The sequence below is a fragment of the Phocoena phocoena genome, chromosome 4 (assembly GCF_963924675.1).
Source record: "Phocoena phocoena chromosome 4, mPhoPho1.1, whole genome shotgun sequence".
NCBI lineage: Eukaryota > Metazoa > Chordata > Mammalia > Artiodactyla > Phocoenidae > Phocoena > Phocoena phocoena.
In genome coordinates this window covers 72,110,333-72,137,103 of record NC_089222.1, presented here as the reverse complement: position 1 = coordinate 72,137,103, position 26,771 = coordinate 72,110,333, and the positions used below count along the sequence as shown (strand labels likewise).

The window sequence follows — 26,771 nt, the reverse complement described above, 5'->3', positions numbered from 1 at the left end:
ACTATCCAAAAAATAGGAGCGGGTACGGCAAGCGAGATTCGTGTGCAGACGGGGCAGATATGGGTCGGAGGAGAACGCCGGAGGCTGGGACCCTCGGTCGGGCTCTTATCCGCCAGCAAGTTCAGCGGAGCCGTAGCCATCGTCACACCGACTCCTGGGTAAGACCTTGTCATCTTTCCCAGTCTGTCTAGTTATGAGAGTCTGAAAGCTGCGAAGCTTGGGGTAAGAGGTCACAGGGAAATTTTCCAGAGGAAATGATGCCAAAATAGGGTTTCTAAGGATGAGTACAGTCGTCCCCCGTTAACCGCGGGGATCGGTTTGGGGCCCCCCAACTCCCCGCGGATACCACAATGCAGTAGAGCCTACCAGGCAGATAAACAGGCCCTCCTTCTAGCAAGGCACAGGGCCCAGAGGTGGAGGCTAATGTGGTGATGAAGTTGCAGTGAGATCTTGAGTGCCAGGATAAAAGTTTGGTCTTTGCCCTGTAAGCCATGGAAGCGTTTGGAAGTTTCTGTACAGGAAAGACATAAAAACAACTTTTCGTATTCATTTGTTCAAAGAATTGACCCTCCAAGAGCCGCTGGTTGGTTCCAGAAGTACAAAATAACTCAGATTCCTGCTTCACCCTTTTTATTCCCTGGTGGTTTCACTCAAAGATGAACAACTTATCTCCAAAGTTTGGCGGGCCTAATAGTTCCCTGGGCCTGGGAACGCTCATAATTTTTAGGATCCTTGAAAAGCGGATGAAGTAGTTTGACTTGTGTTTGTCATTTTGACATTCATTCCCTCATGTATTTGAGAACTCACGAAGTTCTCTGGAAGAATCTGTGCAAAGTCAAAGGTGTCTCTGATTATCCATGTGCACTTCACACCATCTAACTTCCATCTGTGTAATCTGCAGAGTAAACAGCATACAGAGCTCATCAATATTCATCAGGTCAGAGTTACTCTGGACATTAGATTACCAGTAATTTTAATTGATTTTGAAGCAACCTGTTTTTAATGTACCCATTAGGAAGTAGTGGGAAGATTCGATTATGAGCTCTAAAGAACTGGATTCTAATCCTTATGCTGATTTTTGCTGATTCTGTGGCCTTGGGCAAACCACCTAGCCTTTTAACCTTTAATTTTTTCATTTACTTGCACCTGTACAGAGTGTAGAGCTTAGGATGGTGTTTATCTTTTCAAACTATGGGTTGTGTCTGGAAATCAGTTCAGTAACTCTCGACTAGACAGGTTTTTCAACCTACAGAATAGAATTCAAGAAAATACCAGTCTGTGTGGCATGTAATAAAGTAACTTTGTTTCAGGATTCTTTTGTTTCCATTTTACTATACTGAATGGTACACAGTTGTATCACTAAGTTTCTCACAGCATTTGGGTCACTATGTGAAATGTATTTCTTACTGTGGGTCTCCGTCAAAAAAATTTGACTAACAGTGGCTGCCAGGACCAGAGTATATGGTATATGGGTTCAGGTTCTTACCTCTACCACGTATTAGCTTGCCACTGTAGGCAAGCTGTTTTATCTAATTTAATCCTGTTTCCTCATCAGTAAAATAGAGATACAATAAAATTTATCTTAAAAGATTTTGAAAATAAAATGAGAAAATAAATGGAGAGTAACTATCCATCTGTAAGATGGATGAGAAAGTGAGGTAAGAAAGTGCTCATTTAAATGTTAACTGTTATTAATATTGACTCTAAAGGGGCTGATACCACTCTTAAGACCATAGAATCGTTACTTGGGAGTTAGTTTGGATGTTAAGAACAGAAGAGAGCAGCTGTATTACCACCTTGTGTTTTATTCATAGTTGCACACAAGTGAACTCAATGATGGCTATGATTGGGGTCGTCTTAATCTTCAGTCCGTGACTGAACAGAGCTCCCTGGATGACTTCCTTGCCACTGCAGAACTTGCAGGAACAGAGTTTGTAGCTGGTAAGTTGTTGCTGAGTGCCTACAGCACATTTGTGTCTTTGCTGACTATATACAAATAAGTCTGCTCGGAAATGTTTTGCCAATCCTACCAAACTCATAAAGGAGCTGTCTTTAATCCAAAGGCAGATATCCCAGAAGCAGTGTGGGAAGGTCGAGATGAACTCAACTGGGAGGTACAGAATGTGCCACAGTTTTCAAATTCAGCTCTAAAAAACACTTCAGGTTATCCATACTCATATCAAATTCAAGAACCTCAGTCTCTCACAAGGAAAGAGACCAGTCAACATTACAGTGGACAATACCAGCATTTTCCAGAAAATATTTTCTGATACCGTGGTTAGAAGCAAAATCCTGGGCCTGCTGCTGTAACGTAGGCAATTTGAATTGTATTTTAAAGCACTTGTTAACACATTTTAGTGAATTTTTCCATGCATGTAATTTGTTTTAGTCACTGCTTTCCCTTTTTTTGTTTTTTGTTTTTTCTAAGCACTTAGAAAACTACCTGGCACAGAGACAGCATGATAAACTACCATTTCTATTGCTCTTCTCTTATTATAAGTGTTATTATGTTGTTTAGCAAATTCATTCATTTGTTCAAAATGCTTTTATTGAGCCCCAGCTACTCTCAGGTATTGTACTGGCTCCTGAAAGTATGGTGTTGACTAAGACAAATTTTGTCTCTGCAGAATTTTGTCTAAGGTGCTATAAAAGAATTCTGTAGCAGAGAATAGGGTCATAAAAGATGGAGTTGGTGTTCATTTCTATCTGAAGGAAAACTAGGGCCAGTCAGGGCAAGCTTTACCCTGGGGCTGAGTCTTAAAAGATGAGTAGGTGTTAGCAGGACAGGTGAGATGACACAGGACATTATGCACAGGCAGGCAGAGCACTTCAAGCTAAGATCTGAGCAGCAGTTTACTTTGTTCAGAAAATGGACTGAGTGAACCGATGAGGATGATTATAACTTTTGTGACTTTCTGTTTGATTAAAAACAAAATCCCCCCCAAAAAAATAAAACAAAACAAAAATAAAATAATGTGCAAAAAAAAAAGAAAACGGTTAGGAGCTTCGCCCTGTTGGTGTTTAAAGTACATGGGGGCAGGATGTGATGCACAAACACTAGGGAGGAGGGCCAGGGCCAGGAGAGAATAAGGGCTTGAAAGGAGTCTTTAGAGGGATGTAAGCAAGTAGGAAACATTTTTTGAAAGATCACTGATGGATTTTGAGGAAGAAAGAGTAGTCAGGAAACTATTGCTTTAGTACAGCAAAAGAATCAGGCTAGAACTGAAATAGTAGGAGTAGAAGAATGGAGAAAAGAATAGGAACAAGATTTTTAGTGAGCTAGAATAAACCAGACTTTGTGGAGGGGGTGGAGTAAGTGAAGAGTGAGGAGTGTCTTTTTGCATTTTAATGAGGACCCCTAAATAGCTTCAGGATGGGGGTTGGTCTTGTGAGCATTGTAAGGATAATTAGAAGATTGGAATTTTTAGCCCCACTGGGGAGAGGAGAGGAGCTGGAGATTAATCACTAATGACCAATGACTTGAGCAGTCATACCTACATAATGAAGTTTCCATAAGCCTTTCAAAAATCGGTAAGAATTCCTCATTGAAATTAATTTCATGCCTTTTTCCCTTTTCCTTAATAATGTAGAAGTGATAGAATTTTGTCTCAACTCTCTATGACCTTCAGACAGCACTTGTCTCCTGGATACACAGGGACAGGGATTAAACCTGGAGGCTACAAGTTTCAGCTGTGAGCCCCTCAGATTGCAGGCAAAATTGGACGTGTGTGTGTGTGTGTGTGTGTGTGTGTGTGTGTGTGTACATAGTGCGTTTTTTTTTTTTTTTTTAATGCGTTACGCGGGCCTCTCACTGCTGTGGCCTCTCCCGCCGCGGAGGACAGGCTCCGGACGCGCAGGCTCAGCGGCCACGGCTCACGGGCCCAGCCGCTCCGCGGCACGCGGGATCCTCCCAGACCGGGGCACGAATCCGCGTCCCCTGCATCGGCAGGCGGACTCTCAACCACTGCGCCACCAGGGAAGCCCCATAGTGCGTTTTGAATCAAATTAGGTCCATGGTTTTTAAGCCGGTTCTCACATGGATCCCTGACCTTGCAAAGGAGAGCAAAACAATGAGAAATGCTAAGTGTTCACTGGGAACTCTTTACCTTTAGAAGATGGCACAGGCCGTACTCACTTCTTATGTTCAGCGAGTAAGAGGAAGATGTGATATTGTGATATAATAAGAAATACATTTATATTTGGTCTTCATCTCTGGTTCCTTGAAACAAGAGCTTCTAAAACCCTTGTAATTTCTTGAGTGGTAGGGGTGAGAGGAGTGTCTTTTGTTGTTCATAATAAGCCCCTTGCAACCTTACTAGAGTTTATGCTGATGAGGTGATCGGTGGGCCCCTAGGTAACTTCTTTGTGGGGGCTGATTGCCACAGAAACCAACCCTGGGATGTGAGGGTTGGGGCTTCCAGAAACTCCTCCCTCAACCACCGGGGAGCGGAGTTGTCCTGGAGATTGAGTTAATCACCAGTGGCCAATGATTTAATCTATGGGGCCTCCATAAAAATACATTCAGAGATTTGGCATCTGAAGTGGGGAAGTCACTTGATAATTAGTGTCAGAATAGAATTGAATTGTAGGACACCCAGTTGGTGTCTGGAGAGTTGGAGAACTGGCTGTTGGTGTGGGAAAACCCACGCATTCGGTGTCAGAAGTGTTGGTAGTAAAAGCAGTCCAGAGATGGGTGGCTGCGTTATTGTGTGATCACCTCCAGCAGAGCTCAGCATCGTTACTGAAACGAGAACGAGAATGGATAGTTGGCTCGGTGCAGTGGGCTAAGGAGTTTGATGTGTGGTCGGAGAGTGGTGGAGTGGATGGCCCGTATGGTTTTAGCCAAATAGGGAAGAAGTGAAGCTACAAGCTGGGTGGTACACTGGGAGAAGAGGAAAGAATCAAGGGGCGGGAGACGTTTACAGAGGTTGGCCCAAACAAAGTGGGAACACTGGGTGGGAGATCACCATCGGAAGGAGGAATTAATGTGAAAGAATTATCCAGTATGGGGCTAAAGGGATGTGTATTCTGACTGTTGGTTGAGGATGACATGAATGAGAATGGTGACTGAATTGGCTGTACTCTAGGTCAGGGGTCCCCAACCTAGGTACCAGTCCACGGCCTGTTAGGAACCGGGCCGCACAGCAGGAGGTGAACGGTGGGCCAGCGAGCTAAGCTTCATCTGCCGCTCCCCATGGCTCGCATTACCACCTGAAGCATCCCACCCACCCCCACCCCCCGCCAGTCCGTGGAAAAATTGTCTTCCGTGAAACTGGTCCCTGGTGCCAGAAAGGCTGGGGACTGCTGCTCTAGGTGACTGGACCGTGCAGTATTGGTGGTCCAACGAGGGTAGCAGATTGCGGCCTTTGCCTAAAGGTTAAGAGGCACATTGCTGAAGATGTCCTGTTATCCTTGGATAGGACCTCCCCTTGGCATTTTGGTAAGAAGCTTAGCTGGCTTCTCAGGTGCTTATCTCGGTGGAGTCACCTGCCCAGGAGACTAGGTGGCCATGTGTGGTACAGTGGAGGGGCCTGGAGCAACTTGAGGGGGATAGAGCCCTAGAGCAGAGGTCTCTGGTTCATACATAGACTGGGCGTTTTTTTATTCCTTTGAATTCTTATATAGCTTAATTGTGGATGTTCATAAATATTTCATATAAATTATAGCTGTGTAGTAATTTACCAGTTCTAACTGGAGTGAGTCTCCTTGCTGAATCTTTGCTTCCCCCCTCACTCCCATTGGCTTACAATTATTCTCCACACGTAAAATGAGGAGATTGGTTGTAATGAATGTTTACAATCCCTTCCCACTCTTATTGCTTCTGTTTCCATGAAATGCATTTAGCATGTGGAGTTTTATAAAATCAGTACTTGAAAAAGTGGTTGACCTTTTGAAAGTTTTAGTAAAGATCTGTTCTTGTATTCTTTTTTGTGGGGTGGCTAGAAAACTTTCTTTAGAAATTATAATTAATTCAAGGCTAGGGGAATCTATCTAAATCGGGAAAGCTTAAATTCTGTTTTAAGTGCTCCTATTTTTAGTTTTCTAAGTAATGACCAGCATTCACTCTCTATACTTCCTCTTAAATAACAGTACTTTTGTTTTCCTACAAACAGAGAAGCTTAATATAAAATTTGTGCCTCCTGAGGCTAGAACTGGACTACTGTCTTTTGAGGAGAACCAGAGAATTAAGAAACTCCATGAAGAAAACAAACAGTTCTTGTGTATCCCAAGGAGGTGAGTTGAATAAAAATATAGGACATTAAAAGGCGTAACAAGGCAACTAAATATAAAATTTTTTATTTGGTGTTCACGTTTTTCTGCTTTCTTTTCTCAGCTGCTATTATTAAATCCCAATCTCCTATATTATTTTGGTAACTCGTGTGGAATTTTTTTTTCCTTCATGATTGTTGCAGACCAAAGTGGGACCGAAAAACTAGTGCAGAAGAACTCAAACAGGCAGAGAAAGATAACTTTCTAGAATGGAGACGTCAACTTGTCCGGTGAGTGTTAGTCTACAGGAAGATTTGCCTTGAAATTCTGAGTTAGGCATTTTAGTGTGCTTGCATTGCTATTTGCATTTTGAAGGCTTTGTTCTTTTAAAAGGGAAATGGTAGATTTCATCTTATAAGTGCAAATTGGTGTGTGTGCAAACCGCATTGCTTTGTGCACCTGTGTCCTTGCACAAAGATGGTGAGTTGATTGCTCCATTCCTGGCCTTTTCTCCTTTTCATACCCTTCTCTAGCCATTAGTAACCCCAGAGTTGATCACTGCTCTCTGGAGCATTCTTCCAAGAAGAGATGTCCGGGAGAAATGTCACTTTGTGTGTTAAATAAACTTTCAGGCCTTAAGAAGCTTAAGTATAAAATTTGCATTTGATTTGCATATTGACTCAGCAGAAAGTATATAAAAATCATTTGACGGTTAATAGTTGTGTACTTATTTTTTTTAATGCAGTGAATTTGGGTGTTTATACTACTTGAACCCTACTATTATAATCGGGCAGAGGTATAAACTTCTCATTCTAAAATCAGGCTGGAAGAGGAACAAAACCTGATATTGACTCCATTTGAAAGAAATTTGGATTTTTGGCGCCAGCTCTGGAGGGTGATTGAAAGAAGGTAGGTTACCGTTTTCTCTTTGTGTAAGAGTATGTGGTGGTGGCGGTATATTAGACTGGGAAGTTATATATGTTTGTGAGCCCAGGGAGGGGCTGAGGGGACAGGATCAAATCAGGCACAGTGCTACTGAGAATTATTATAAAACCTGAAAGTAGGATACTATATTTCTTTTTAAATATAAGGGTTTTTTGTTATTAGATAAACACATTGATAAACTTGCAAGAGTGGTGACTATTTTCTGTAAGATGAGTTCTGAAGCACCTGTAGTTGTTTCAGCAAATGTATATGAGTTCCTACCGGTAATACGGAAAATATGGCTGGGAGGTGTCTGCTTGCAAAGAGCAAATATGTTATGGGGGAGGCCAAGCAAAGGGCCAAGCACCGGGGGCACACAGATGGATGAAACGCGATCGTTGCACTAAGGTATTAGTAAAATACAAACTGGAGTGTGATTCCTATTGTATTAGAGAGAGGGTAGTGGGCTGAGTCAGAGCAGAGGAAGGAGCAGTTAGTAGTATTGGGGGAAATTAAGGAGTGATTTGTTTTAATTGGGCTTTGAAAAGAAGAGAATGCCTTTGATAAGTTGAGACTGGGAGATGTTTTAAGTCTTTTCCATATCCTGATAGCTAAAAGGTTTTTATTTTTGTCAAAGAGTGTATGAATTATTTATAAGGATTCCATAAATAAACCTTTTTTTTAAAACATCTTTATCGGAGTATAATTGCTTTACAATGGTGTGTTAGTTTCTGCCTTATAACAAAGTGAATCAGTTATACATATACACATATCCCCATATCTCCTCCCTCTTGCTTCTCCCTCCCACCCTCCCTATCCCACCCCTCTAGGTGGTCACAAGGCACCATGCTGATCTCCCTGTGCTATGTGGCTACTTCCCACTAGCTAGCTATTTTACATTTGGTAGTGTATATATGTCCATGCCACTCTCTCACTTTGTCCCAGCTTACCCTTCCCCCTCCCTGTGTCCTCAAGTCCATTCTCTAGTAGGTCTGCGTCTTTATTCCCATCCTGCGCCTAGGTTCTTCATGACCTTTTTTTTTTTTTTCTTTAGATTCCATGTATATGTATTAGCATACAGTATTTGTTTTTCTCTTTCTGAATTCACTCTGTATGACAGACTCTAGGTCCATCCACCTCACTACAAATAACTCAATTTCGTTTCTTTTTATGGCTGAGTAATATTCCATTGTATATATATCTGCCACATCTTCTTTATCCATTCGTCTGTTGATGGACACTTAGGTTGTTTCCATCTCCGGGCTATTGTAAATAGAGCTGCAATGAACATTTTGGTACATGACTCTTTTTGAATTATGGTTTTCTCAGGGTATATGCCCAGTGGTGGGATTGCCGGGTCATATGGTAGTTCTATTTTTAGTTTTTTAAGGAACCTCCATGCTGTTCTCCATAGTATCTGTATCAATTTACATTCTCACCAACAGTGCAAGAGGGTTCCCTTTTCTCCACACCCTCTCCAGCATTTATTGTTTGTAGATGTTTTGATGATGGCCATTCTGACTGGTATGAGATGATATCTCATTGTAGTTTTGATTTGCATTTCTCTAATGATTAATGATGTTGAGCATCCTTTCATGTGTTTGTTGGCAATCTGTATATCTTCTTTGGAGAAATGTCCATTTAGGTCTTCTGCCCATGTTTGGACTGGGTTGTTTGTTTTTTTGATACTGAGCTGCATGAGCAGCTTGTAAATTTTGGAGATCATAAATGAACCTTATATTTGAAATGATGCTTTTAACAAGGAGCCCTTAGGATGTGGGTTTGTTTGTTTGTTTAGTCCATAGAATATACCCAATAAGAACATTAGGAAACAGGGTGCTTTAACTGGGATTCTCAGGAAAGAATATTAGCACATTTAGCACTGTTACTAAGAAAAAGGACTTGGATTAAATTTGTAGAAGTTATTTACATTTCTTTTTAGAGTGATGAAAATGATCTAGAATTAGATAGTGGTGATGGTTGCACCACTTTGTGAATATACGAAAAACCACTGAACTGTACATTTTTTAAGAGATGGAACTTATGATATGTGAATTATCTCTCTCTCTCTTTTTTTTTAAGTCACTTATATACTCCCCCCCCCCACCCCCGCTTCTTGCTTCCTCAGGGGCAGAGAGGGCTGTTGGCCTGGGATGTGAGGAGGCCAGAGTAGCTAGGCAAATCTCTAAGCCTGAAGAAAGGGGAAGCTAGCTCCTGATCGCGGGCTCCATGCAGGCTTGAATGGGGCTTGGGAAGACCCAGTATGGTTCTCCCAGGGAACAGAGTGAGCTAATTTCTCCATCAGGGCCTCATTAGCATTTGGGATGTATACTGCTGAAAATGTCTGTTTTCGAATTTCCAAAGATAAGTGGTAACAATGTGAAATATTGAAACCTCACCCTTGAGGGAATGCCCCCATTTGCACGCTTATAGTTTACTATTTAATTCTAGATTTTCTCCTACTTCCTTTATTGTCTGTCTTCCCTCTGCATTCTTCTTTTTTTTCCTACTTATTCTGGTTTCTGACTTTTATATAAGAGGCCTTCCTCCAATGTCAAATGATGTTTGTTGTCTGTTCATATTTAAGATCAAAGCATTACAAAGCTGATTGACAGGACTTTTGTTTGGGTGGAGTTTGCCCACTGGTGAACTTGACTGTACAGTAACTGAGCAGGGGTCAATTTTATTTTACAGTATCTATGGGTGTTTTCCCTAGGATCGGTCAGTTTCTTAAAGAGGAGGACTATCTCCTGCCAGGAGCGGGGCTAAAGGTGGTGGTGTAATACAAGGGAGCTGGGCATTTCCATCATTTGGGGTATAGACTTATGTTTAATCCTCCTCTCTTCAGTATAGCACCTCTTTCCCACCTTCTCCTGTGCTTGAGGTCCCAGTTCAGGAGCCTCTCAAGTTCATTTTCTCCAGGGTTCATTTTCTCCACAGGGGCTGTGGGGTGACGTGTGGCTGCCTGGCTGAATGGAACAGGGGCGTGGACCTAATTGCTCCCTGCTGAGAATGATTTCAGTCCTATACCTCACTCTTGCCATGAAAGCTAGACGTGATGCTTCTAATCCTGAGCTTTCTCGGGGCTCTGGGGCATGAACAGGCTCATTTCTCATTGGGCTGACATTTCTTAGTTGCTGTTCTTTCTTTCTCTTTGTCCTGATGAGTCCCAGTCTTTGCTTTCATGTTTTGCAGGCTTTGAGAGGGAACAGAGGTAGCCATATGTGTTCCTCCAGGTTCAGCAACAGCAAGGCCCTTCCCTTGCTTTTCATGCCCCTAAATAAGCAATTTGTTTCCCCAGAGTGAGCCTGTACTATTGAAACTTCTAGCTTCTATTGCATTACAGCATTACTTGCTCTTTTACTTTTTTGTGATATTTCTCTGTGTTTTTACAAGAGAGAACATGTTCCTGACTCAGGGAATATAGTTTATGTCGCACAGAAGTGGATCTGAGTCACATAGAAACATCAATAAAGTGACTACTGCTGTGTCTTTTAATAGGAAATATTTATTGACATGTTCTGTACAGCAGATGTCTCCTGTTTGGTAACAGGCTAGCTACGCCATCTGCCTCTCTAATTTCAAGAGTAGCTATGAGCAAAGATTTGATGTATACTATGTCATTGAAATGGCGGACACTGCCGAGGCACGGAGGGCAGAACGCCATATCCCAGGAAGACGAGGCGCTTCCACTGTGTTGCATCAGCCTTCCCAGTACATAGCTGGCACTTTTCTAGGCATCCTAATTCAGCACACGAAGCAAGCTGCCTTAAACTTTTCTTCTTTTCTTCCTGGTGTGTCTAAGCTGGTTATTCTTTCTACCTGTTTGGTAGGTAGACATAATGTGTGTGGATCTTGTAATTTTAGTTCATTAGGCTTTGTCCATGTTTTGCAGTCATTTTTGCATTTACTGTTAAATCCTCACAGTTGGAAAGTGGTAGATATTACCTTAAAGAAGGAAATACTAGGACCCACTTAACTAGAGAACTTAGAAGCAATTTGTCATAAATTAGCAGCTCTGTGAGTTTCTTTGACTCACAAGATCATGCTGGAAATTTAACTCTTCTGAAGGAAAATGCACTTTGTCAAAAGCTCTGCCCTAAATGGTAACCTTGATGTAATACATTTCCTTCAGTTGCATAGGAGTTACCTGAGGAAAAGCTGACCAGATACGGATTTGCGGGAGGCTGGTGGAAGGTGGTAGCACATCCACAGCTTGTTTCCCTCCAGTGGCAGTCACAGCTGGCCCTTACAGCAGCTTTCCTAGCCACAGGGTCTGAAGGGAGGGAGGACTCTGCCGGAGAAGTGCAGTATTTACTCTTACAGTGCTCAGCTGCTGTCGTTCCCCACTACATTGTGAGGGATTCGAGGGGCTTGCTGTCAGCTGCAGAAAGTTTTCGTATTGCTACATCATCTTACATGTGATGGAAGGCGTCGGACTCATCATTCCTGCTTCATTATGGCAACTTAAGTTGATATTTTGCTGTTTTGTATTTTTGCCATTTAAACACATTCTTGGAACTGGTGGGTGATGATTTGCTACATGTACACATGTCTTTAAATAAGATATAGGCTTTGATGGTGGCAGCTGTGAGCAGGTGATTTTTGAGGGGTTTTTGAGGCCTTACTTAACACAAGTGTAAACTAGGCACTGAGTATACAGTAGACCTCACCTTGGATTGAAGTCTTCGGAATACTCTTTGATCTCTCCAGGAGAGTTTACTAGAAGATACAGGTAAAAGTTTTAACAATGAAACATCATCAGAGACTACAAGCTCTGGTCCAGAGTGCTTGCGTTCTCATTCCAGCTCCCTCACTTAGTAGCTGGTGACCTTGAACAAGCCACTTAGCTGTTCTAAACTTCAGTCTCTTCGTATATAAACTGGGGATAATTGCACCTTAAAAAGTTAAATATACCAGTGCTTAATATGTCAAAAGTGTTTGCTACTATTTCCTTTCACTTCACAGTGATTGGTGTATCTCACATTTGTTTTTCAGTGATATCGTGGTCCAGATAGTAGATGCTCGAAATCCACTCCTATTTAGGTGTGAGGATTTGGTAAGTAAAATGTGATATGATTCAAACTTTAAGTCCTTGGGCAGCAGTGGGAGGACAGCATCACCGATAGCAGTGAGCCTAGGCAGGCCTTTGCACCCTCCTCTAGCTTTGTTTAATCTGGCCTCCTGCTCCTCCCAAGGTCAGGAGTTTGCATTTTGGGACTGTTTAGATAGGTGTTTTCTTCAAACAGTTGTTTCCATCTGTAGGAAGGCACAAACACTTGAACTTCCTACTTTTAGTTTCGAAGCCACTTTGTTAATAGGCATTTGCCAGTGTTTCTCATTTTTTAAGAGACTCTAGTTGAAATAGCATTTTGCTTACTTTAGCATATGCCTAGTCCCTTCACTTACCCATCCCAGTAAGCTCTCTTCTCACACCATACTTATTACCTCCTGTGGTATTTTACAAATGAACTAAGTTTGTAAAACACCACAGGGGGTAATCATTAAGGTGTGAGGATCACAAGAAATAATGTGATACAGGCTTTCAATTAATAAGACACTGAACACACATGAAGTATTCCTATATTTGTTTGAGGACCAGAGTAGGAATAGTACTGATTATTTTAAAATCCACTGGTGAATAACAGTCTTAATGGGGAAACTCTTATTAATTCAGCTTTCATACTTCTGGTCTATTTCCTAATGGAGAGCTGTGCTTGGGAATTAATTTAATCACTGGGTCTTGTTTTCCTTTTAGCCTTCAAAAATATTTTTTTGTATTAATAGGTAAGATTTTTATTATTAGCTATCATCACTTGGATTGAAGATAGTCCCTGCTGGCCGACAAATCTAGTTATACAGTTCTTTAACTTTGCTTAAAAGAAAGAATTCAAGATTATTAAAGAGAGGAACTATATAATTTAAAGAAATAAGAACCTGTTTTACTTAAACTGGGCAGGAAAGCATTTCTTTTTACCCTTTCTTTTTACCCTTTCCAGTTTCTTATGTGAAGAGTATTTTTTCTAAGTATAGATGACCTAACTTCTTTTCAGAGCTTGCTGAAAGGATCCATAGAATGTATCACAATTAAAAATCTTTAAATTAGGAATGATTTAAAACTGGGGGCAGTAAAAACTTTTAGTCATAGCTGGGGATCTTCAGTATAATTAGCCTAATTTTCCCCCTTTTGGAGAAATATCTAAATATCTTTATCTTGCATAGGAATGTTATGTGAAAACAGTTGATGACAACAAGGAGAATGTTATTCTGATAAATAAGGCTGACTTGATGACTGCCGAGCAGCGGAGTGCCTGGGCCGAGTTCTTCGAAAAGGAAAATGTGAAGGTCATTTTCTGGTCGGCTTTGTCGGAAGCCATTCAACTGATTGATGACTCTAAGGTAACCTGGGGGACTTTTTCAGGTTGGGTTTCAAGGAGGAGGATTTTGGCTTCTGTTAAGTGTGCTCTGTTTTTTTTGTTTGTTTGTTTGTTTATTGTTGATGTGTGGGGTTTTATTTGTTTCTTTTTTCCCTAAGTGCTGAGATAGTCGGGTGATCTATAGAAAAGTAAGCCATGAGGTTGCTTTCTCTGGTTTTTAAATAGTCTGCTATCCCAGGGGTCTATGATACACACTGATAGTAGCTATAATTTTTAATTTTTAAAAATTTTAGGCAGAAAATTGTATAGGAAGTTTCATACTGCCCTTGTATGTAATTGCTTTTAAGAGAAGTCAGAACAAAAAGTCAGATACAGCTGAATGTAGTAACTTCTCTGGACTTGATTAGACTCTCTTTTGACTTTGTTTTGAAAACAAAGAAATGAAATAGTCCTAAATTAAGATATACCATGTTATTTTCTGTATCTTTTAATCCACTTTTTGCAGAAACAGTTTAGGAGTTATTTTCTAGTAAAAATTAATGGTAACCAGCTATGAAAAGAAATTAGTAATAGAATCTTAGAGCTGGAAGAGACTTAAAGTCATATCTTTTCCTATCCACCTCCTTTCCTCTCACCTCTATTTATCAACTATTTGCTGACTGGTTAGGGTGCTATGAATACAGCACCCTCCCTTGGTGAGCTCACAAGCTAGTGAGCTCTAACTCTGTGAAGGAGTTCTTCCCTTCGCCTCGCTGGCAGTCACATGCTGTCTCTGTGACTCCTTTAAATGGCAGACACCAGGTGTCTCATTCCTTTTTATCTCCAAGGTTAGAAAGTTGTTTAGTCCAGTGAAGCTCAGTCAGCTTCCCTACCTTTGATCTGAGGCCTCTTCCTCTCTCCCCGTGTTCCCTCTTCTGCAGAAGAGACGTTGTCTGCTTTCCTGCTCCTTATATTGACATGACCTCCAGAGCACTCCTCACCCTGAGCGCCTGTCTGCCTGTGTCAGACGCCTAAAGTGGGTGGCAGCTGGTTGAGTACAGTATTCCAGGTGTGGTTTGCCCAGGACATGTACTCTTATTTCTTGGGATCAGGGTACTCCCAGTAATTCAGAGTTTTTTTTAATTCACGCCCTTTCAAAGGAGCTTATGCTCTTGGCTCATTGAACCTGTGAACAGCCACATCCCTCACATATTTAAAAGACAAGACTTACTAAGCAGATCTCATCCTGTCTTTACATGTGGGAAAAGGTCTTCGTTTTGGTTTTAGCTCAGCTTAGGATCATGCTGTTCCTCTTAAATATTAGTGATTTGGGAACAAGGTAGAATTCATTTTGCATGTGTCATTTGCTTTTCTCTTCTTCCAGCTTTGAGTCATCTGCAGCTTTTGTATTGGCCCTTCTGTGTATTCTCTCTGGTCATCGATAACGCTGTTGAGTAGACCGGAGCCAAGGATAGAGCTCTGTGAACTTTTGTGGACTTAATAAGCGCTCAGTACCAAGCATTTTAGTGTGATGCATACAGATGTATTTGAAAGGCTATAACAATAGTTATCCTGTTATTACTGTTAATAAAAACTAACCCATAGAAAACTTATTCTTAGCCAGGCACTGCTATTCTGAGTACTTTATGTGTTTCATTTCATCTTTTGCCTCTGTGGTATTCCCTGACCTATCAACCAAGGAGTAGATTGCAAAGGGAAGTGGGATTTGTTTGCACCATCTGTTCTCAGGGAACCGTTGTTGCCTCCCATTACTGTCAGGGGAGGAATTGTTTGGAGGAATTTCCTAACTTGAGGAATTGCTTCCCTGTCAGACTCTGGATTAACAGTGCATGATTTATGGAAGACATTCTTTCTTCCTTTTTAAAAGTTGAACCCTATTTATTCCTTCCAGGTCTTCTGAAATCTATTATTCATGATTTTCCAAGTCAAGTAGCCAGCTACCATTGTGATATATCTAATCACATCTGTCAGTTGAGTGTCAAACATGAACTTACTAAAAATAGATATTCACTGTTTTCTCACCTTTCTGAAGTTTGGTTCTTTCTCTATGGTTGCTTAACCTTTCTTATTTTAAAAAAATAGGACATATTTTTGAATTGAGTACTTTGGTTTTCTCTTGGCCATCTCTTAAATTGCACTGTGTTCCCCCAAAAGACTGACTTTTCCCTTCTTTCTTTCTATTTTTGATGTAACCACTGCAAAGTCCTTTTGTTGCCTTTATCATTTTTCCTGAACCAAAACTGCTTCTAGCCTTAGTTTTCCTAATACACATTCATGCTCAGTTTACATCCTTGTGTCTGCAGAAGAGCACACAGTGACTTCTTTACATTTATTGCTCATTTATCATAGAAATTGCTTCCAATTCCATATTTCTTTTTGAGTTGCCAGGAATGACAATGAAATCGTACCTTTTTTCCCTGACATTTTTTTTTAATATCTCTTTCCTAAAATGTAGGATGCCTGTTTAACTGAGTTCATCATGCCCTCTCCTGTGGTGGCTACTCATTGTAATGCTAGACTATTTGGAAATGATAGGTTTCCATCACTTCTAAATCTGAATCAATTCTCCCTTGTTGATACTGCTTGGTAATGCTATAAATTTGTCATATTTCTGCTTTGCTATCCATAGGAATTCAGAAGGATTAACACACCCATGAATCGTAAATGATTTTTACCTTTCTCTTTCCAAAGGAAATCGTTGGTTGGTGAATAATTTCCACGCGCAGAGTTGAGTTTTATTGCTCTCATACTTCACACACAGGGACCTGTGCTCCATGGTGCTATGATTTATTAAAGGCAGTTATAAAAGAATAGCAGTCTCCTTAACTATGCAAACCACTGTCTTTGAAAATGCAAATATACAGTGAAGCTCAGATTACAAATTATACCCTTCTTGCTTTGTACAGCGAAGAGAATGTTAAATGTTTTATCGTTCATGAGAAATGCTTTGTTTTATTCTACAGCCCATTGCAAAAACAGTGTACTGCCGAGGAGTTCAGCTTGATACAGGTTTTTCTAAACCCTTGCTTTCTTTTAATAGGTAAAAGAGTTATCTACTAGAAAAGTAATGCATGTTATTTGTACAGAGTTCAAATAATACAAAACTGTGTAAAGTGAAGGTCCACCCCTCCAGAGGACACCACTGCTGATAGTTGGTTATATCCTCATGCTATCTTCTCCCTCTATTCACCTTTCTCTTTCTCCTTCGTAACTTTCCTTGTCCTCTGTTCATCTTAGGTAACCAGCTCTGAATGTTGTTCACCAGAGTGAAGAGTGCAGTTGTTACACACTTCTGAACTTTTGTGGTTTCTGTTATTTCATCAGGAAGAAGTAAATGGAGACAGTGCAGAAGCCATCACAGCTGAGTTTGAAAACTCCAGTTGTGACGAAGCTGAAACTCTACACAAAGAGACTGAACATCTTTCAGTTAATGAAGTTGCCAGGAGTGATGAAGGTGACAGTGAGTATGAGGACTGCTGGCAGGAGGAGGAGGACTGGCAGACGTGTTCGGAAGAGGGCAGCGGCCCCGACGAGCAGGCCTGTGGCCAGGATTGGAAGGAGCGCTGTACTGTGCGTTCTGAGGCGCAGGGAAGGAAGACCCCCCAGCAGAGGCAGATACACAATTTTAGCCACCTGGTGTCAAAGCAGGAATTACTGGAGATCTTTAAACAGCTACACTCTGGAAAGAAGGTGAAGAACGGACAACTTACTGTCGGACTGGTAAGATGAAATATATCATAAAGTTGTTCCGTGAGGGTCTGTATTCCCCATCCTTTAGTAGCTACACTGGAACTCTAGAGATCAGGCCCCGGCGTCATAGGGAACATCGATGCCCTCTTCTTGCCCACGGGCATCCTGGGAGCAGACTGGGTGACAGGCAAAGCCCAACTCAAAGAATGAACTTTCTCAAGGCTTATATTGGTCACACCACTGTTCATATTAATTATCTTCTACAATCTCCCAGTTCATCCCTACCTGTCACGTCACTTACAAGAGATACTAGAATGAGAGGTTTCAGGGTTGTCTTCAGACTTCCAGTCCAATGTTCTTAGCTTTAGATAGGCTTTTTACATAGGGTAGGCTTTTGGCATCCTGTGATCCTTGCCAACTTATACTGTAAACGTTCCTTCTGACACCCTTCTAGGTGGGCTACCCAAACGTTGGTAAGAGTTCAACAATCAACACCATCATGGGCAACAAGAAGGTGTCTGTGTCTGCCACGCCCGGTCACACCAAGCATTTTCAGGTATTTCTACAGCATCGGCCTCTGTGTTTCCTTCTCCGCCAGTTCCTCCCTCTGGGTGTTTTCTGAAGTTCTTTGCCACTCGTGTGCTGCTGCTCTCCTTTCCCTTCCTGTGCTGTATGCCCAGCATAAACCTCTTACGTGTCTTTCAGACTCTCTATGTGGAACCTGGCCTCTGCTTATGTGACTGCCCAGGCCTGGTGATGCCATCCTTTGTCTCTACCAAAGCTGAGATGATTTGCAGTGGAATCCTCCCGATTGACCAGATGAGAGATCACCTCCCACCTATATCACTAATATCCTCTATGCTGTACCAAAATTTTGGTTGTTATGTGTATATTAGGGCTTAAGAAAAATCTGGGCAATAGACAGGGGAGGAAAAAATAATCACTCCTTACATAGTTGTAAGGATTAGAAACAAAGACTCGGTGCTTTATGTCTGAATTAGGGTCATCTCACAAATCTATAGTGTATTTACATAAAAATGTGCCATCTTTAAGGTCTGTTTTCAGAGATAATATTTTTAAAGGATACATTTGGAAGTGATAATTGTGCATAAGGCTTTGTTTAAAAGAGGGGAGAGGGGATTCCCTGGTGGCGCAGTGGTTGAGAGTCCGCCTGCCGATGCAGGGGACACGGGTTCGTGCCCCGGTCCGGGAGGATCCCACATGCCGCGGAGCGGCTGGGCCCATGAGCCATGGCCGCTGAGCCTGCACGTCCGGAGCCTGTGCTCTGCAACGGGAGAGGCCACAACAGTGAGAGGCCCGCGTACCGCAAAATAATAATAATAATAATACAAAATAAAAGAGGGGAGAAAAGTCTTTTAAATTAACGAATAACCGTACTTCTTCTTTGGAGAGGTGAAAAGTTTTTTTGTCACAGAGGTGCTGAAATACCATGTTCTTGGAAGACACCATGGGGAGGAGGAAGGGGTCAGTTCAAAGAAATGGATTCCTTGACAATCTTACATTTGCCAGAATATTCCAAGACATGTTTTAGAAGCTACGTATGGCATTGACATCATAAAACCTAGAGAAGATGAAGATCCCCAGCGACCTCCAATGTCAGAAGAACTATTGACGGCTTATGGATGTGAGTTGTGATTTATTTTAAAACATGAACAAAAAATAATAGTATAGCTACTAAGAGGAATACTCTACAAAGGTACAAGTTCAGAAGTTTTCCTTAGCATTTGTCATGTCACCTTTCAGGCTTGATATTTTTGTTGTCCTGTTGGTCTTGCCCACCAGGTGGCCTCCAGCTAGCTAACTTGGTCCAGCAGTAAAGGAGGGAGAGCCGGCCACTACCTGAGTGGTATTTTACTTCAGTGTTAAGTGCTTTTTAGAGTTAGAGAAGGAGCTGCTCTGTATCCTTTGCCTCTTCCCCAGGTCTTCATCATAGAAATCAAGTGCCTGGGAGACACATCTTCCCAGGCTCTCTCAGGCCCTTTCCTATGGGAGGCCTAGGACCCAAGTGTAGACACAGGGCTTCTGATCTAAGGCTATGTTGGCTTTTTCCTTTTCTGTATGGGAATTATCTTTGTCTGTCATTTCTCCAATTCATTGTGATTTATTTACCTTAAACACAAGCTTTAAAGGTAATCTGGAAAGACGCGTATCTACCTAAAGAAAAAGCAGTGTTAAAAAAATTTCCATGCATGTGTGGCTTGCCTTGTAAGGAATTGCCCCCAGCCGGGAAGGAGTTCAGGTTATTTGAGTATTTACTGGCAGAGAAAGGTGATTTGATGTAAACCACACTTATATGGTTAAAATCAGACCTTGAATTTACTTTGATTGAGCGACTTTAAAGAGGATGAATACTAAGCACTTGTTGCAAGACTGCTATAGTCACAAAATCATAGGACAAGAAGGGGCCTTAAAGATTCCCCCACCTCTCATCCCCCTTTTCTTAAGACAAGTAACCTGAAATCAGAGCATGAAATGACTTGCCCAAGGTGGTGTCTGGTCAGTGGCATAGCCTCAGTGAGAACCCAGATTTCCTAATCTAGACCTCTCCAGTGTGCTAACCTGAAAGATGGGGAAAGGTAGACTTTGCACTAAACTTTGCATCTGGTTTGATTTCCAGATAAAACTGAAAGAAATGTCAGTCTTTTAAGATTTTTCATCTGATTCTCTCTGATGAAATCAAAGAGAGTGAGGACAAAACCAGTTTGTAAAAACAGATGACTGAACATTCTTAAAATATTAGTGAAATTCAACATCTGTCCATATATTTGTTAGCCATTTTGTCTTCTGAGAATCACTTTTTTCTATGCATCATTTGTTTTTGTCATAATGATCTGTAGGAGTTCTTTGCTACCTGTGCTGCAAATGTTTTTCCCAGTGTCTATTTATGGTTTCTTTAGCCCTGTAGAAGTTAACGACTTTAATAAACAACGTTGTTTTTTTTGTTTTTTGGGGGGGTGTCTTTGGCTGCATTGGGTCTTTGCTGCTGCGCGCAGGCTTTTCTGTGGTTGAGGCGAGCGCGGGCTACTCTTCATTGCAGTGCGCGGGCTTCTTGTTGTGGTGGCTTCTCTTGTGGAACACGGGCACGGTCTTCAGTAGCTGCAGCGCGCGGGCTCAGTAGTTGTGGCTCGTGGGCTCTAGAGTGCAGGCTCAGTAGTTGTGGCGCACGGTCTTAGTTGCTCCACGGCATGTGGGATCTTCTGGGACCAGGGCTCAAACCCATGTACCCTGCATTGGCAGGTGGATTCTTAACCACTGTGCCACCAGGGAAGCCCAACAATGTTTTTCCTTCTTAGTTTTGTTGGGTTCGGTGTTTTACTTGGGAAAAACCATTTTACTGTAATCCTTTTTTTTTTAATCTTTAGTTTTTTTTTTTCTTTTCCTAAATGTTTTTTTTTGTACGGTTCTAAGTATTGATACTTTCTTCTAAACTGAAGGAGCCAACATACAGCTAGTATGGGAGGGAACTGAGTTTTGAACCTGTCAGCCAAAGCTTGTGTTCTTTCCCGCTGTGCTCTGCTACTCCCTTCTAATTGAGTTAGTATTAAAGGGATCTTCGTTGTATGTTTGGGAAACTGAAAAAGGTGTAGACATATCATTAAATAAGAAAACTTGCTCTGTTGCTTTGGGTTTTGCTAATAATATTGACAACATAGCATTGTACAAGTAGCCTCCTTGAATCAATAATTAAAATCAGAGATAGAAGAAATGACTGGAGTAGAGAGAGATTGAATGTGTCACAGCATGTTGCTAGGTGGTTGTCAGAAGATCAGATGTAACAATATAGTCTGTTCTCCTGGATTATCAGATGTTTTTGTAATGCTAACCAAAATATTTTCTACATTATTAATTGATTTGTTTTTTTTTAAGGTTAAGTAAGAATGCACAGTGTAATAACAGAAAAGGCTAGATTTCCATCACCTCAGTTGTCTTTTGTTGTGATGTTTTCTAACGTTTTTGCAAAATTCATTTCTCCTCACAGGTATGCGAGGATTCATGACAGCACATGGACAGCCAGACCAACCTCGATCTGCACGCTACATCCTGAAGGATTATGTCAATGTAAGTGAACCCTGCTTCTCGTTCCTCTGGAATAAGTAGGTCTTCTTTCTCCACAGCGTATGTTTAGGGTAATGGCAACCAGCTGGGTTATAAAGGAGATATCTTCTCATTGATATTGTGCCATAACTGGAATTATATTCTTGATCCAGGAGAGCTAGCATCATATAAATCATAGAAGTGACTGACATAATATGAAAGAGAGGAAGATCTCTGAATACCTATTTGCAGTGAAGGTGATAAATTTATGTCTCCAGTTTTTCCATCTCCTCCAGCCCTTGGGTGTTTCTACTGCAGCTATATCCCAGTATTCCTTGTAGTGTAGCTGTTTATATACCTGTCTTCCAACACTTGTCCAGTAACAGTAATAATCATAGCTAACATTTATTCAAAGCTAGCCCTGCTAGGAATAGTTCTAAATGTTTTATGTTTGTCATCTCATTAAAAATACGTAAGGGGCTTCCCTGGTGGCGCAGTGGTTGAGAGTCCGCCTGCCGATGCAGGGGACATGGGTTCGTGCCCCGGTCCGGGAAGATCCCACATGCCGCAGAGCGGCTGGGCCCGTGAGCCATGGCCACTGAGCCTGTGTGTCCGGAGCCTGTGCTCTGCAACGGGAGAGGCCACAACAGTGAGAGGCCCGCGTACTGCCAAAAAAAAAAAAAAAAATGTAAGTCTGTGAGGTATTATTCTCCAATCACAAGTGAGGACATGCTAAGTTTTGGGTTTTCTTCATCAGTAAAATAGGAATTAATAGTACCTATCCCATGAGATTATTATGGGAAATAAATGAGAACAGTGTATGTGTGTGGAGACATACACACACACACACACACACGCACATCACTAAGCTCAGTGCCTGGCACTTAATTAGCCCCAATAGTTTTTATTTATTAAGCTACTTCTTTCCACAAAAAAGCATTCCAGGGGCTTAATTGGTTGTGAGGATTTCACTTTATTCCCTCCTCTTCTCAATAGACCATCAGCGGAGCTTGGAGCATAGAAATAAAAGAGGGCAGCCATATTCTCTTTTTTTTTAATTCGGTAGGAAAACAGTTAATAGAATACTTGTATAGATGAATTATTCATTCATTTACCATTTGTAAAACTATGGAGGGTGGGGGAGATGAGTTAAAAACAACCACAGTTTTTAGAGTGTTTATGGTGGAAAGAGGAAACTTGGCACCCAGTGGACAACAGCAGCAGGCCCAGTGTCCCCATCAGTACAGCCACACTGTCCACCTACGTCCTGGCTTTTGTTCTGGAAAATATTCTCTTAAGTATACTCATATACATGTACTGAAGAGTACGGTAAACAAGGTGAAAAGGGGGCACAGGGAAGATTTCGTTCTTGTGTGGGAGCTGTGGGAAGAGGTAGGCCTCTAGAACACTAAGGATCATCATCAGGGTGTAAGTTGGGACTCTCCGGTTGCAGTGACCAAAACTCAGCTCAGCTGTCAAATGGCCGAAAGTTCCATCAGAGTGTGCACCGTGGAGAGGCCTCCTCTGTGGACTCTCACACGGATGGCCCTGAGGATGTGCTGTTACCATGCATGTTGTCTTTGCAGGGTAAACTCCTGTACTGTCATCCTCCTCCTGGAAGAGATCCTCTGACCTTTCAGTATCAACATCAGCGACTCCTAGAGAAAAAAGCGAATGGTGGGGAAATAAAAATGCAGCCACGCAGAAATAAAAAAGCAAATCAGATTGAAAATGTAGTGGACAAAACTTTTTTCCATCAGGTAAGTTTTAAAGTTTCTTTTTAACTTCTGATCCAGTACATTTTGTGTAACAGCTTTATTGAAATAACATTCACATACCATAAAATTCACACTTCTAAAATATACGGTTCAGTAGGTTATAGGATATTTGCAGAGTTATGTAACCATCACCACTCACTCCGAAAAGAAACCCTGTACCCATTAGCATTCACTCTCCACTCCCCTCTTCCCCGCAGCCCCTGCCCACCACTAAGCTACTTTCTCTATATAAAGATTTGTCTATTCTGGACGTTTCATGTAAATGGAATCATATGCTCTGTGGTCCTTTGTGACTGGCTTCTTTAGCCTGATGGCTTCAAGGTTCACCCATGTATCAGTGCTGTATTCCTTTTTACTGCCAAATAATATTCCATTGAATGGATAGACCACACTCTGTTTATCCATTTATCAGTTGTTGGACATTTGGGTTGTTTCCACTTTTGTCTATTATGAATAATGCTGCTATGAACATTCATGTGCACGTGTTTGTGTGGACATATATTTCATTTCTCTTGGGTATATACATTAGGAGCGGGATTGCTGGGTCATGTGGAAACTCTAAGTTTAACAGTTGAGGTACTGCCAAACTTCCCAAAAGTGGCTGCACCATTTTCCATCCCCAGCAGCAACTATGAGGTTTCTACTTTCTCCACATCCTTGCTAAACTACAGAAAAGAAGTGATATTTAAGCTGAACTTGGAGGAACAGATAAGAATGTGTCAGTTGGAAGAAGCGGTGAGGGCCAGATTTCCATGCAGAAGGAGTAGCATGAACAAAGGCAAAAAGATGTGAGAGTGTGGATTTTTTCAGTAAAGAGCCTATGTTTGTAGGTGGCCTTGTGTGCCACGTGAGGGAATATGAACTTGATTCCCCAGGCCACAGGCGGCCATCAGAGATCTGTGAGGACAAGACTAGAGAGATACAGAATAGAGCACTCTGATAGAAATGTGCACACGGGATTTGAGGAGTCTTGCAGTGAAAGTGAAAGTTCAGTGAAAGCCGATGAACACCTGGGTTAGAGCAGTGGGGACGGAGAAGAGGGGGAAAGATGAACAAAGTCCTTGAGAGTGGAATCCACAGAACTTAGTGCCTGGCTGTGTGTGATAGATAAGGAGGACAGAGCGTGTGCCATCTTCGGGGCTGGGCAGATTCTTACACCACTGGCCGAAATAAAGAATGGAGAGTCAGCTTCTAACTAACTTTGGGTTGCGGCCAGTTGAAGTTTGGTATCAAGATAGAGATGTCCAGAAAATAGCTGGTATTGAGCCTAGTTATAGATGTTGTTTGAAGCCACGGACTAAACAAAGTTGAGGACAAAGAGAATGGAGTGAAGACAAAACACTGAGAAACTTATTTAAGGAATGGGGAGAGAAAGAGGACCAGTGAGAGATGGAAGTCCACTCTCTTGGAGTTCTCCATAAGCAATCCTGTGCATATCCTGTAAAGGAGACTGCTGACATCGCCAATGATATTTTCTCTTATTTCCCAGGAAAATTTGAGAGCTTTGACCAAAGGCGTCCAGGCTGTGATGGGCTACAAGCCTGGGAGTGGCCTGGTGACGGCAGCTACTGTGAGCAGCTCTGAGATGGGGGCTGGGAAGCCCTGGAAAAAACATGGCAACAGAAATAAAAAAGAGAAAAGTCGTAGACTCTATAAGCACCTGGATACATGAACTTGGGCTACAGCAGAAGTAGCATATCCGCACTGTGCATCTGTGGTGCTATAGGGTGGACCCTGCCCTTGTGATCCACACCCAACAGCTGATATCCAGACCGAGGGGCTCCTCAGAGCACCAACTCCAGTTAACAGGGTCGTCTTGGAGCCCCAGAAACCTGTTCCTGTAGGAGGCTGAATCTGAGATGAGGGAATCAATGATGTATGTTTATTTGTGTAAACATATATACAAATGCATAGTAATTTGTAATCTGGGAATTTTTTGAAGAGATATTAAAATTAAATTGCCACGTGGATTTTTTATTTGTTCGTGTAGCTACACTGCAATTTGGATATTTCACATTATTTAAACAATTTTAATCTGCTAAAACATGCTGGGATTTTAGATGGATTTTTGAGTACATTATGAGATTTGTGCTTCTCCATCTCACACACATACCCAACACACACCCCTAATATGGCAGAAGGCATATCAGATCTTGGAATGGGGCTAGCACAGGTGATTTTTAAAAGCCCTTGAAGAGCATAATCCTCTGTTGAAAGTCGCCGTGAGTCTCTTCCCCAGAGGGGAGCGTGGATTTTTCTATAGCCAGACCCACAGCGAGTGAGGAGAGTGGCAGCTAAGCAGCTGGTTCTTGTTTTAGGTGTAGGGATCCTTGACGTCCTTAGCACTTAGGACCATCAGGAGTAGTTGACCTACAAGGGCAGTTGACCTTTTACAATCACCTTTGTAATACATTATGGCTGCTTCAGCCTCTCACTTCTTTATTTTTGTCTCTCTTTTTCTCTGAGCCTCATTATTCCCTTAATTCAGATCCTTACCTTGTTCTGTGTCAGATATTTTTGGAAATCTAATGGAAGTTATAAATGCTTTCTCCAGAAAAATGCACGTTCCCACCTACACAATTTTGAAAAATGTATCAGAACATTCACAGGTCCCCAAAGTTCATGAATTCACTGTTAAGAAGCCTTGCCTTGGGAATTCCCTGGTGGTCCAGTGGTTAGGACTCTGCTTTCACTGCCAAGGGCCTGGGTTCTATCCCTGGTGGGGGAACTAAGATCCCAGAAGCCATGAGGTGTGGCCAAAAAAAAAGGTGTTAAAAAAATATTTTTTATTTAAAAAAATTTTTCTTTAAAAGAAGGCTTGCCTTTAACTGACCATAATGTATTTGGTATATTTGAAAATTGTTATATATGGGAAATTAAAAATTTTTGTTCATTAATAAGTATTCATTGACCAAATTTTAATTTTCATGAAGTCCAAATTTATCTTTTTTTGCCGTGGTTGCTTGTGCTTTTGGTATTATAATTAAGAAAGTATTGGCAAATAAAAGGTTACTAAGATTTACTCCTGTGTTTTTTCCCAAGAGTTTTAGGGTTTTAGGTCTTAAATTTAGGTCTTTGGGCCAGAGTTGATTTTTGTATATGGTGTGAGGTAGGGGACAAACCAACTTCATTCTTTTGCATGTGGATATCCAGTAGTCCCAACACCATCTGTTGAAAAGACTAGCCTTTCCCCATTGAACTATTTTGATACCCCTGTCAAAAGTCAAACGTAGGGGACTTCCCTGGTGGCGCAGTTGTTGGGAGTCCACCTGCCAATGTGGGGGACTCGGGTTCGAGCCCTAGTCTGGGAGGATCCCACATGCCGTCGAGCTACTAAGCCCGTGTGCCACAACTACTGAGCCTGCGCTCTAGACCCCGTGAGCCACAACTACTGAAGCCCATGCGTCAAGAGGCCGTGCTCCACAACAAGAGAAGCCACCGCAGTGAGAGGCCCACGCACCACAACAAAGACCCAGTGCAGCCAAAAATATAAATAAATTAATTAAAAAAAAAAAAAAGAGTCGAACGTAAATGTGAGGGCTTATTTCTTGATGTATGCCTTTGATATTTAACATTCATGGGTGTGTAACAATTGTGAAGAGTATCTGACTCGATTTCCTAGCATGTACTGCTGGTAAGAGATGATGTCTATGCAGATGCCCCACCCACTCCACATCCCTTAGACTAATTGGAGTTCGCCTGCAGCCCAATACACGGTTCCTGTGCAGGCCCACAG

The 26,771-nt window shown here is 41.7% G+C and overlaps 1 protein-coding gene across 1 annotated transcript; it reads left to right on the top strand.

Moving 5' to 3' along the window:
• The first annotated feature begins 20 nt into the window (after positions 1-20).
• Positions 21-25,003, top strand: LSG1 (large 60S subunit nuclear export GTPase 1). Its single transcript, XM_065876374.1, has 14 exons — positions 21-158; positions 1,815-1,941; positions 6,114-6,234; positions 6,414-6,500; positions 7,033-7,119; positions 12,133-12,193; positions 13,357-13,533; positions 16,836-17,231; positions 17,656-17,757; positions 17,907-18,050; positions 18,723-18,846; positions 21,202-21,281; positions 22,844-23,017; positions 24,525-25,003. The coding sequence occupies exons 1-14, from the start codon at positions 60-62 to the stop codon at positions 24,705-24,707; spliced, it is 1,962 nt and encodes a 653-aa protein (XP_065732446.1). The 5' UTR covers positions 21-59; the 3' UTR covers positions 24,708-25,003.
• The last annotated feature ends 1,768 nt before the right edge of the window (positions 25,004-26,771 follow it).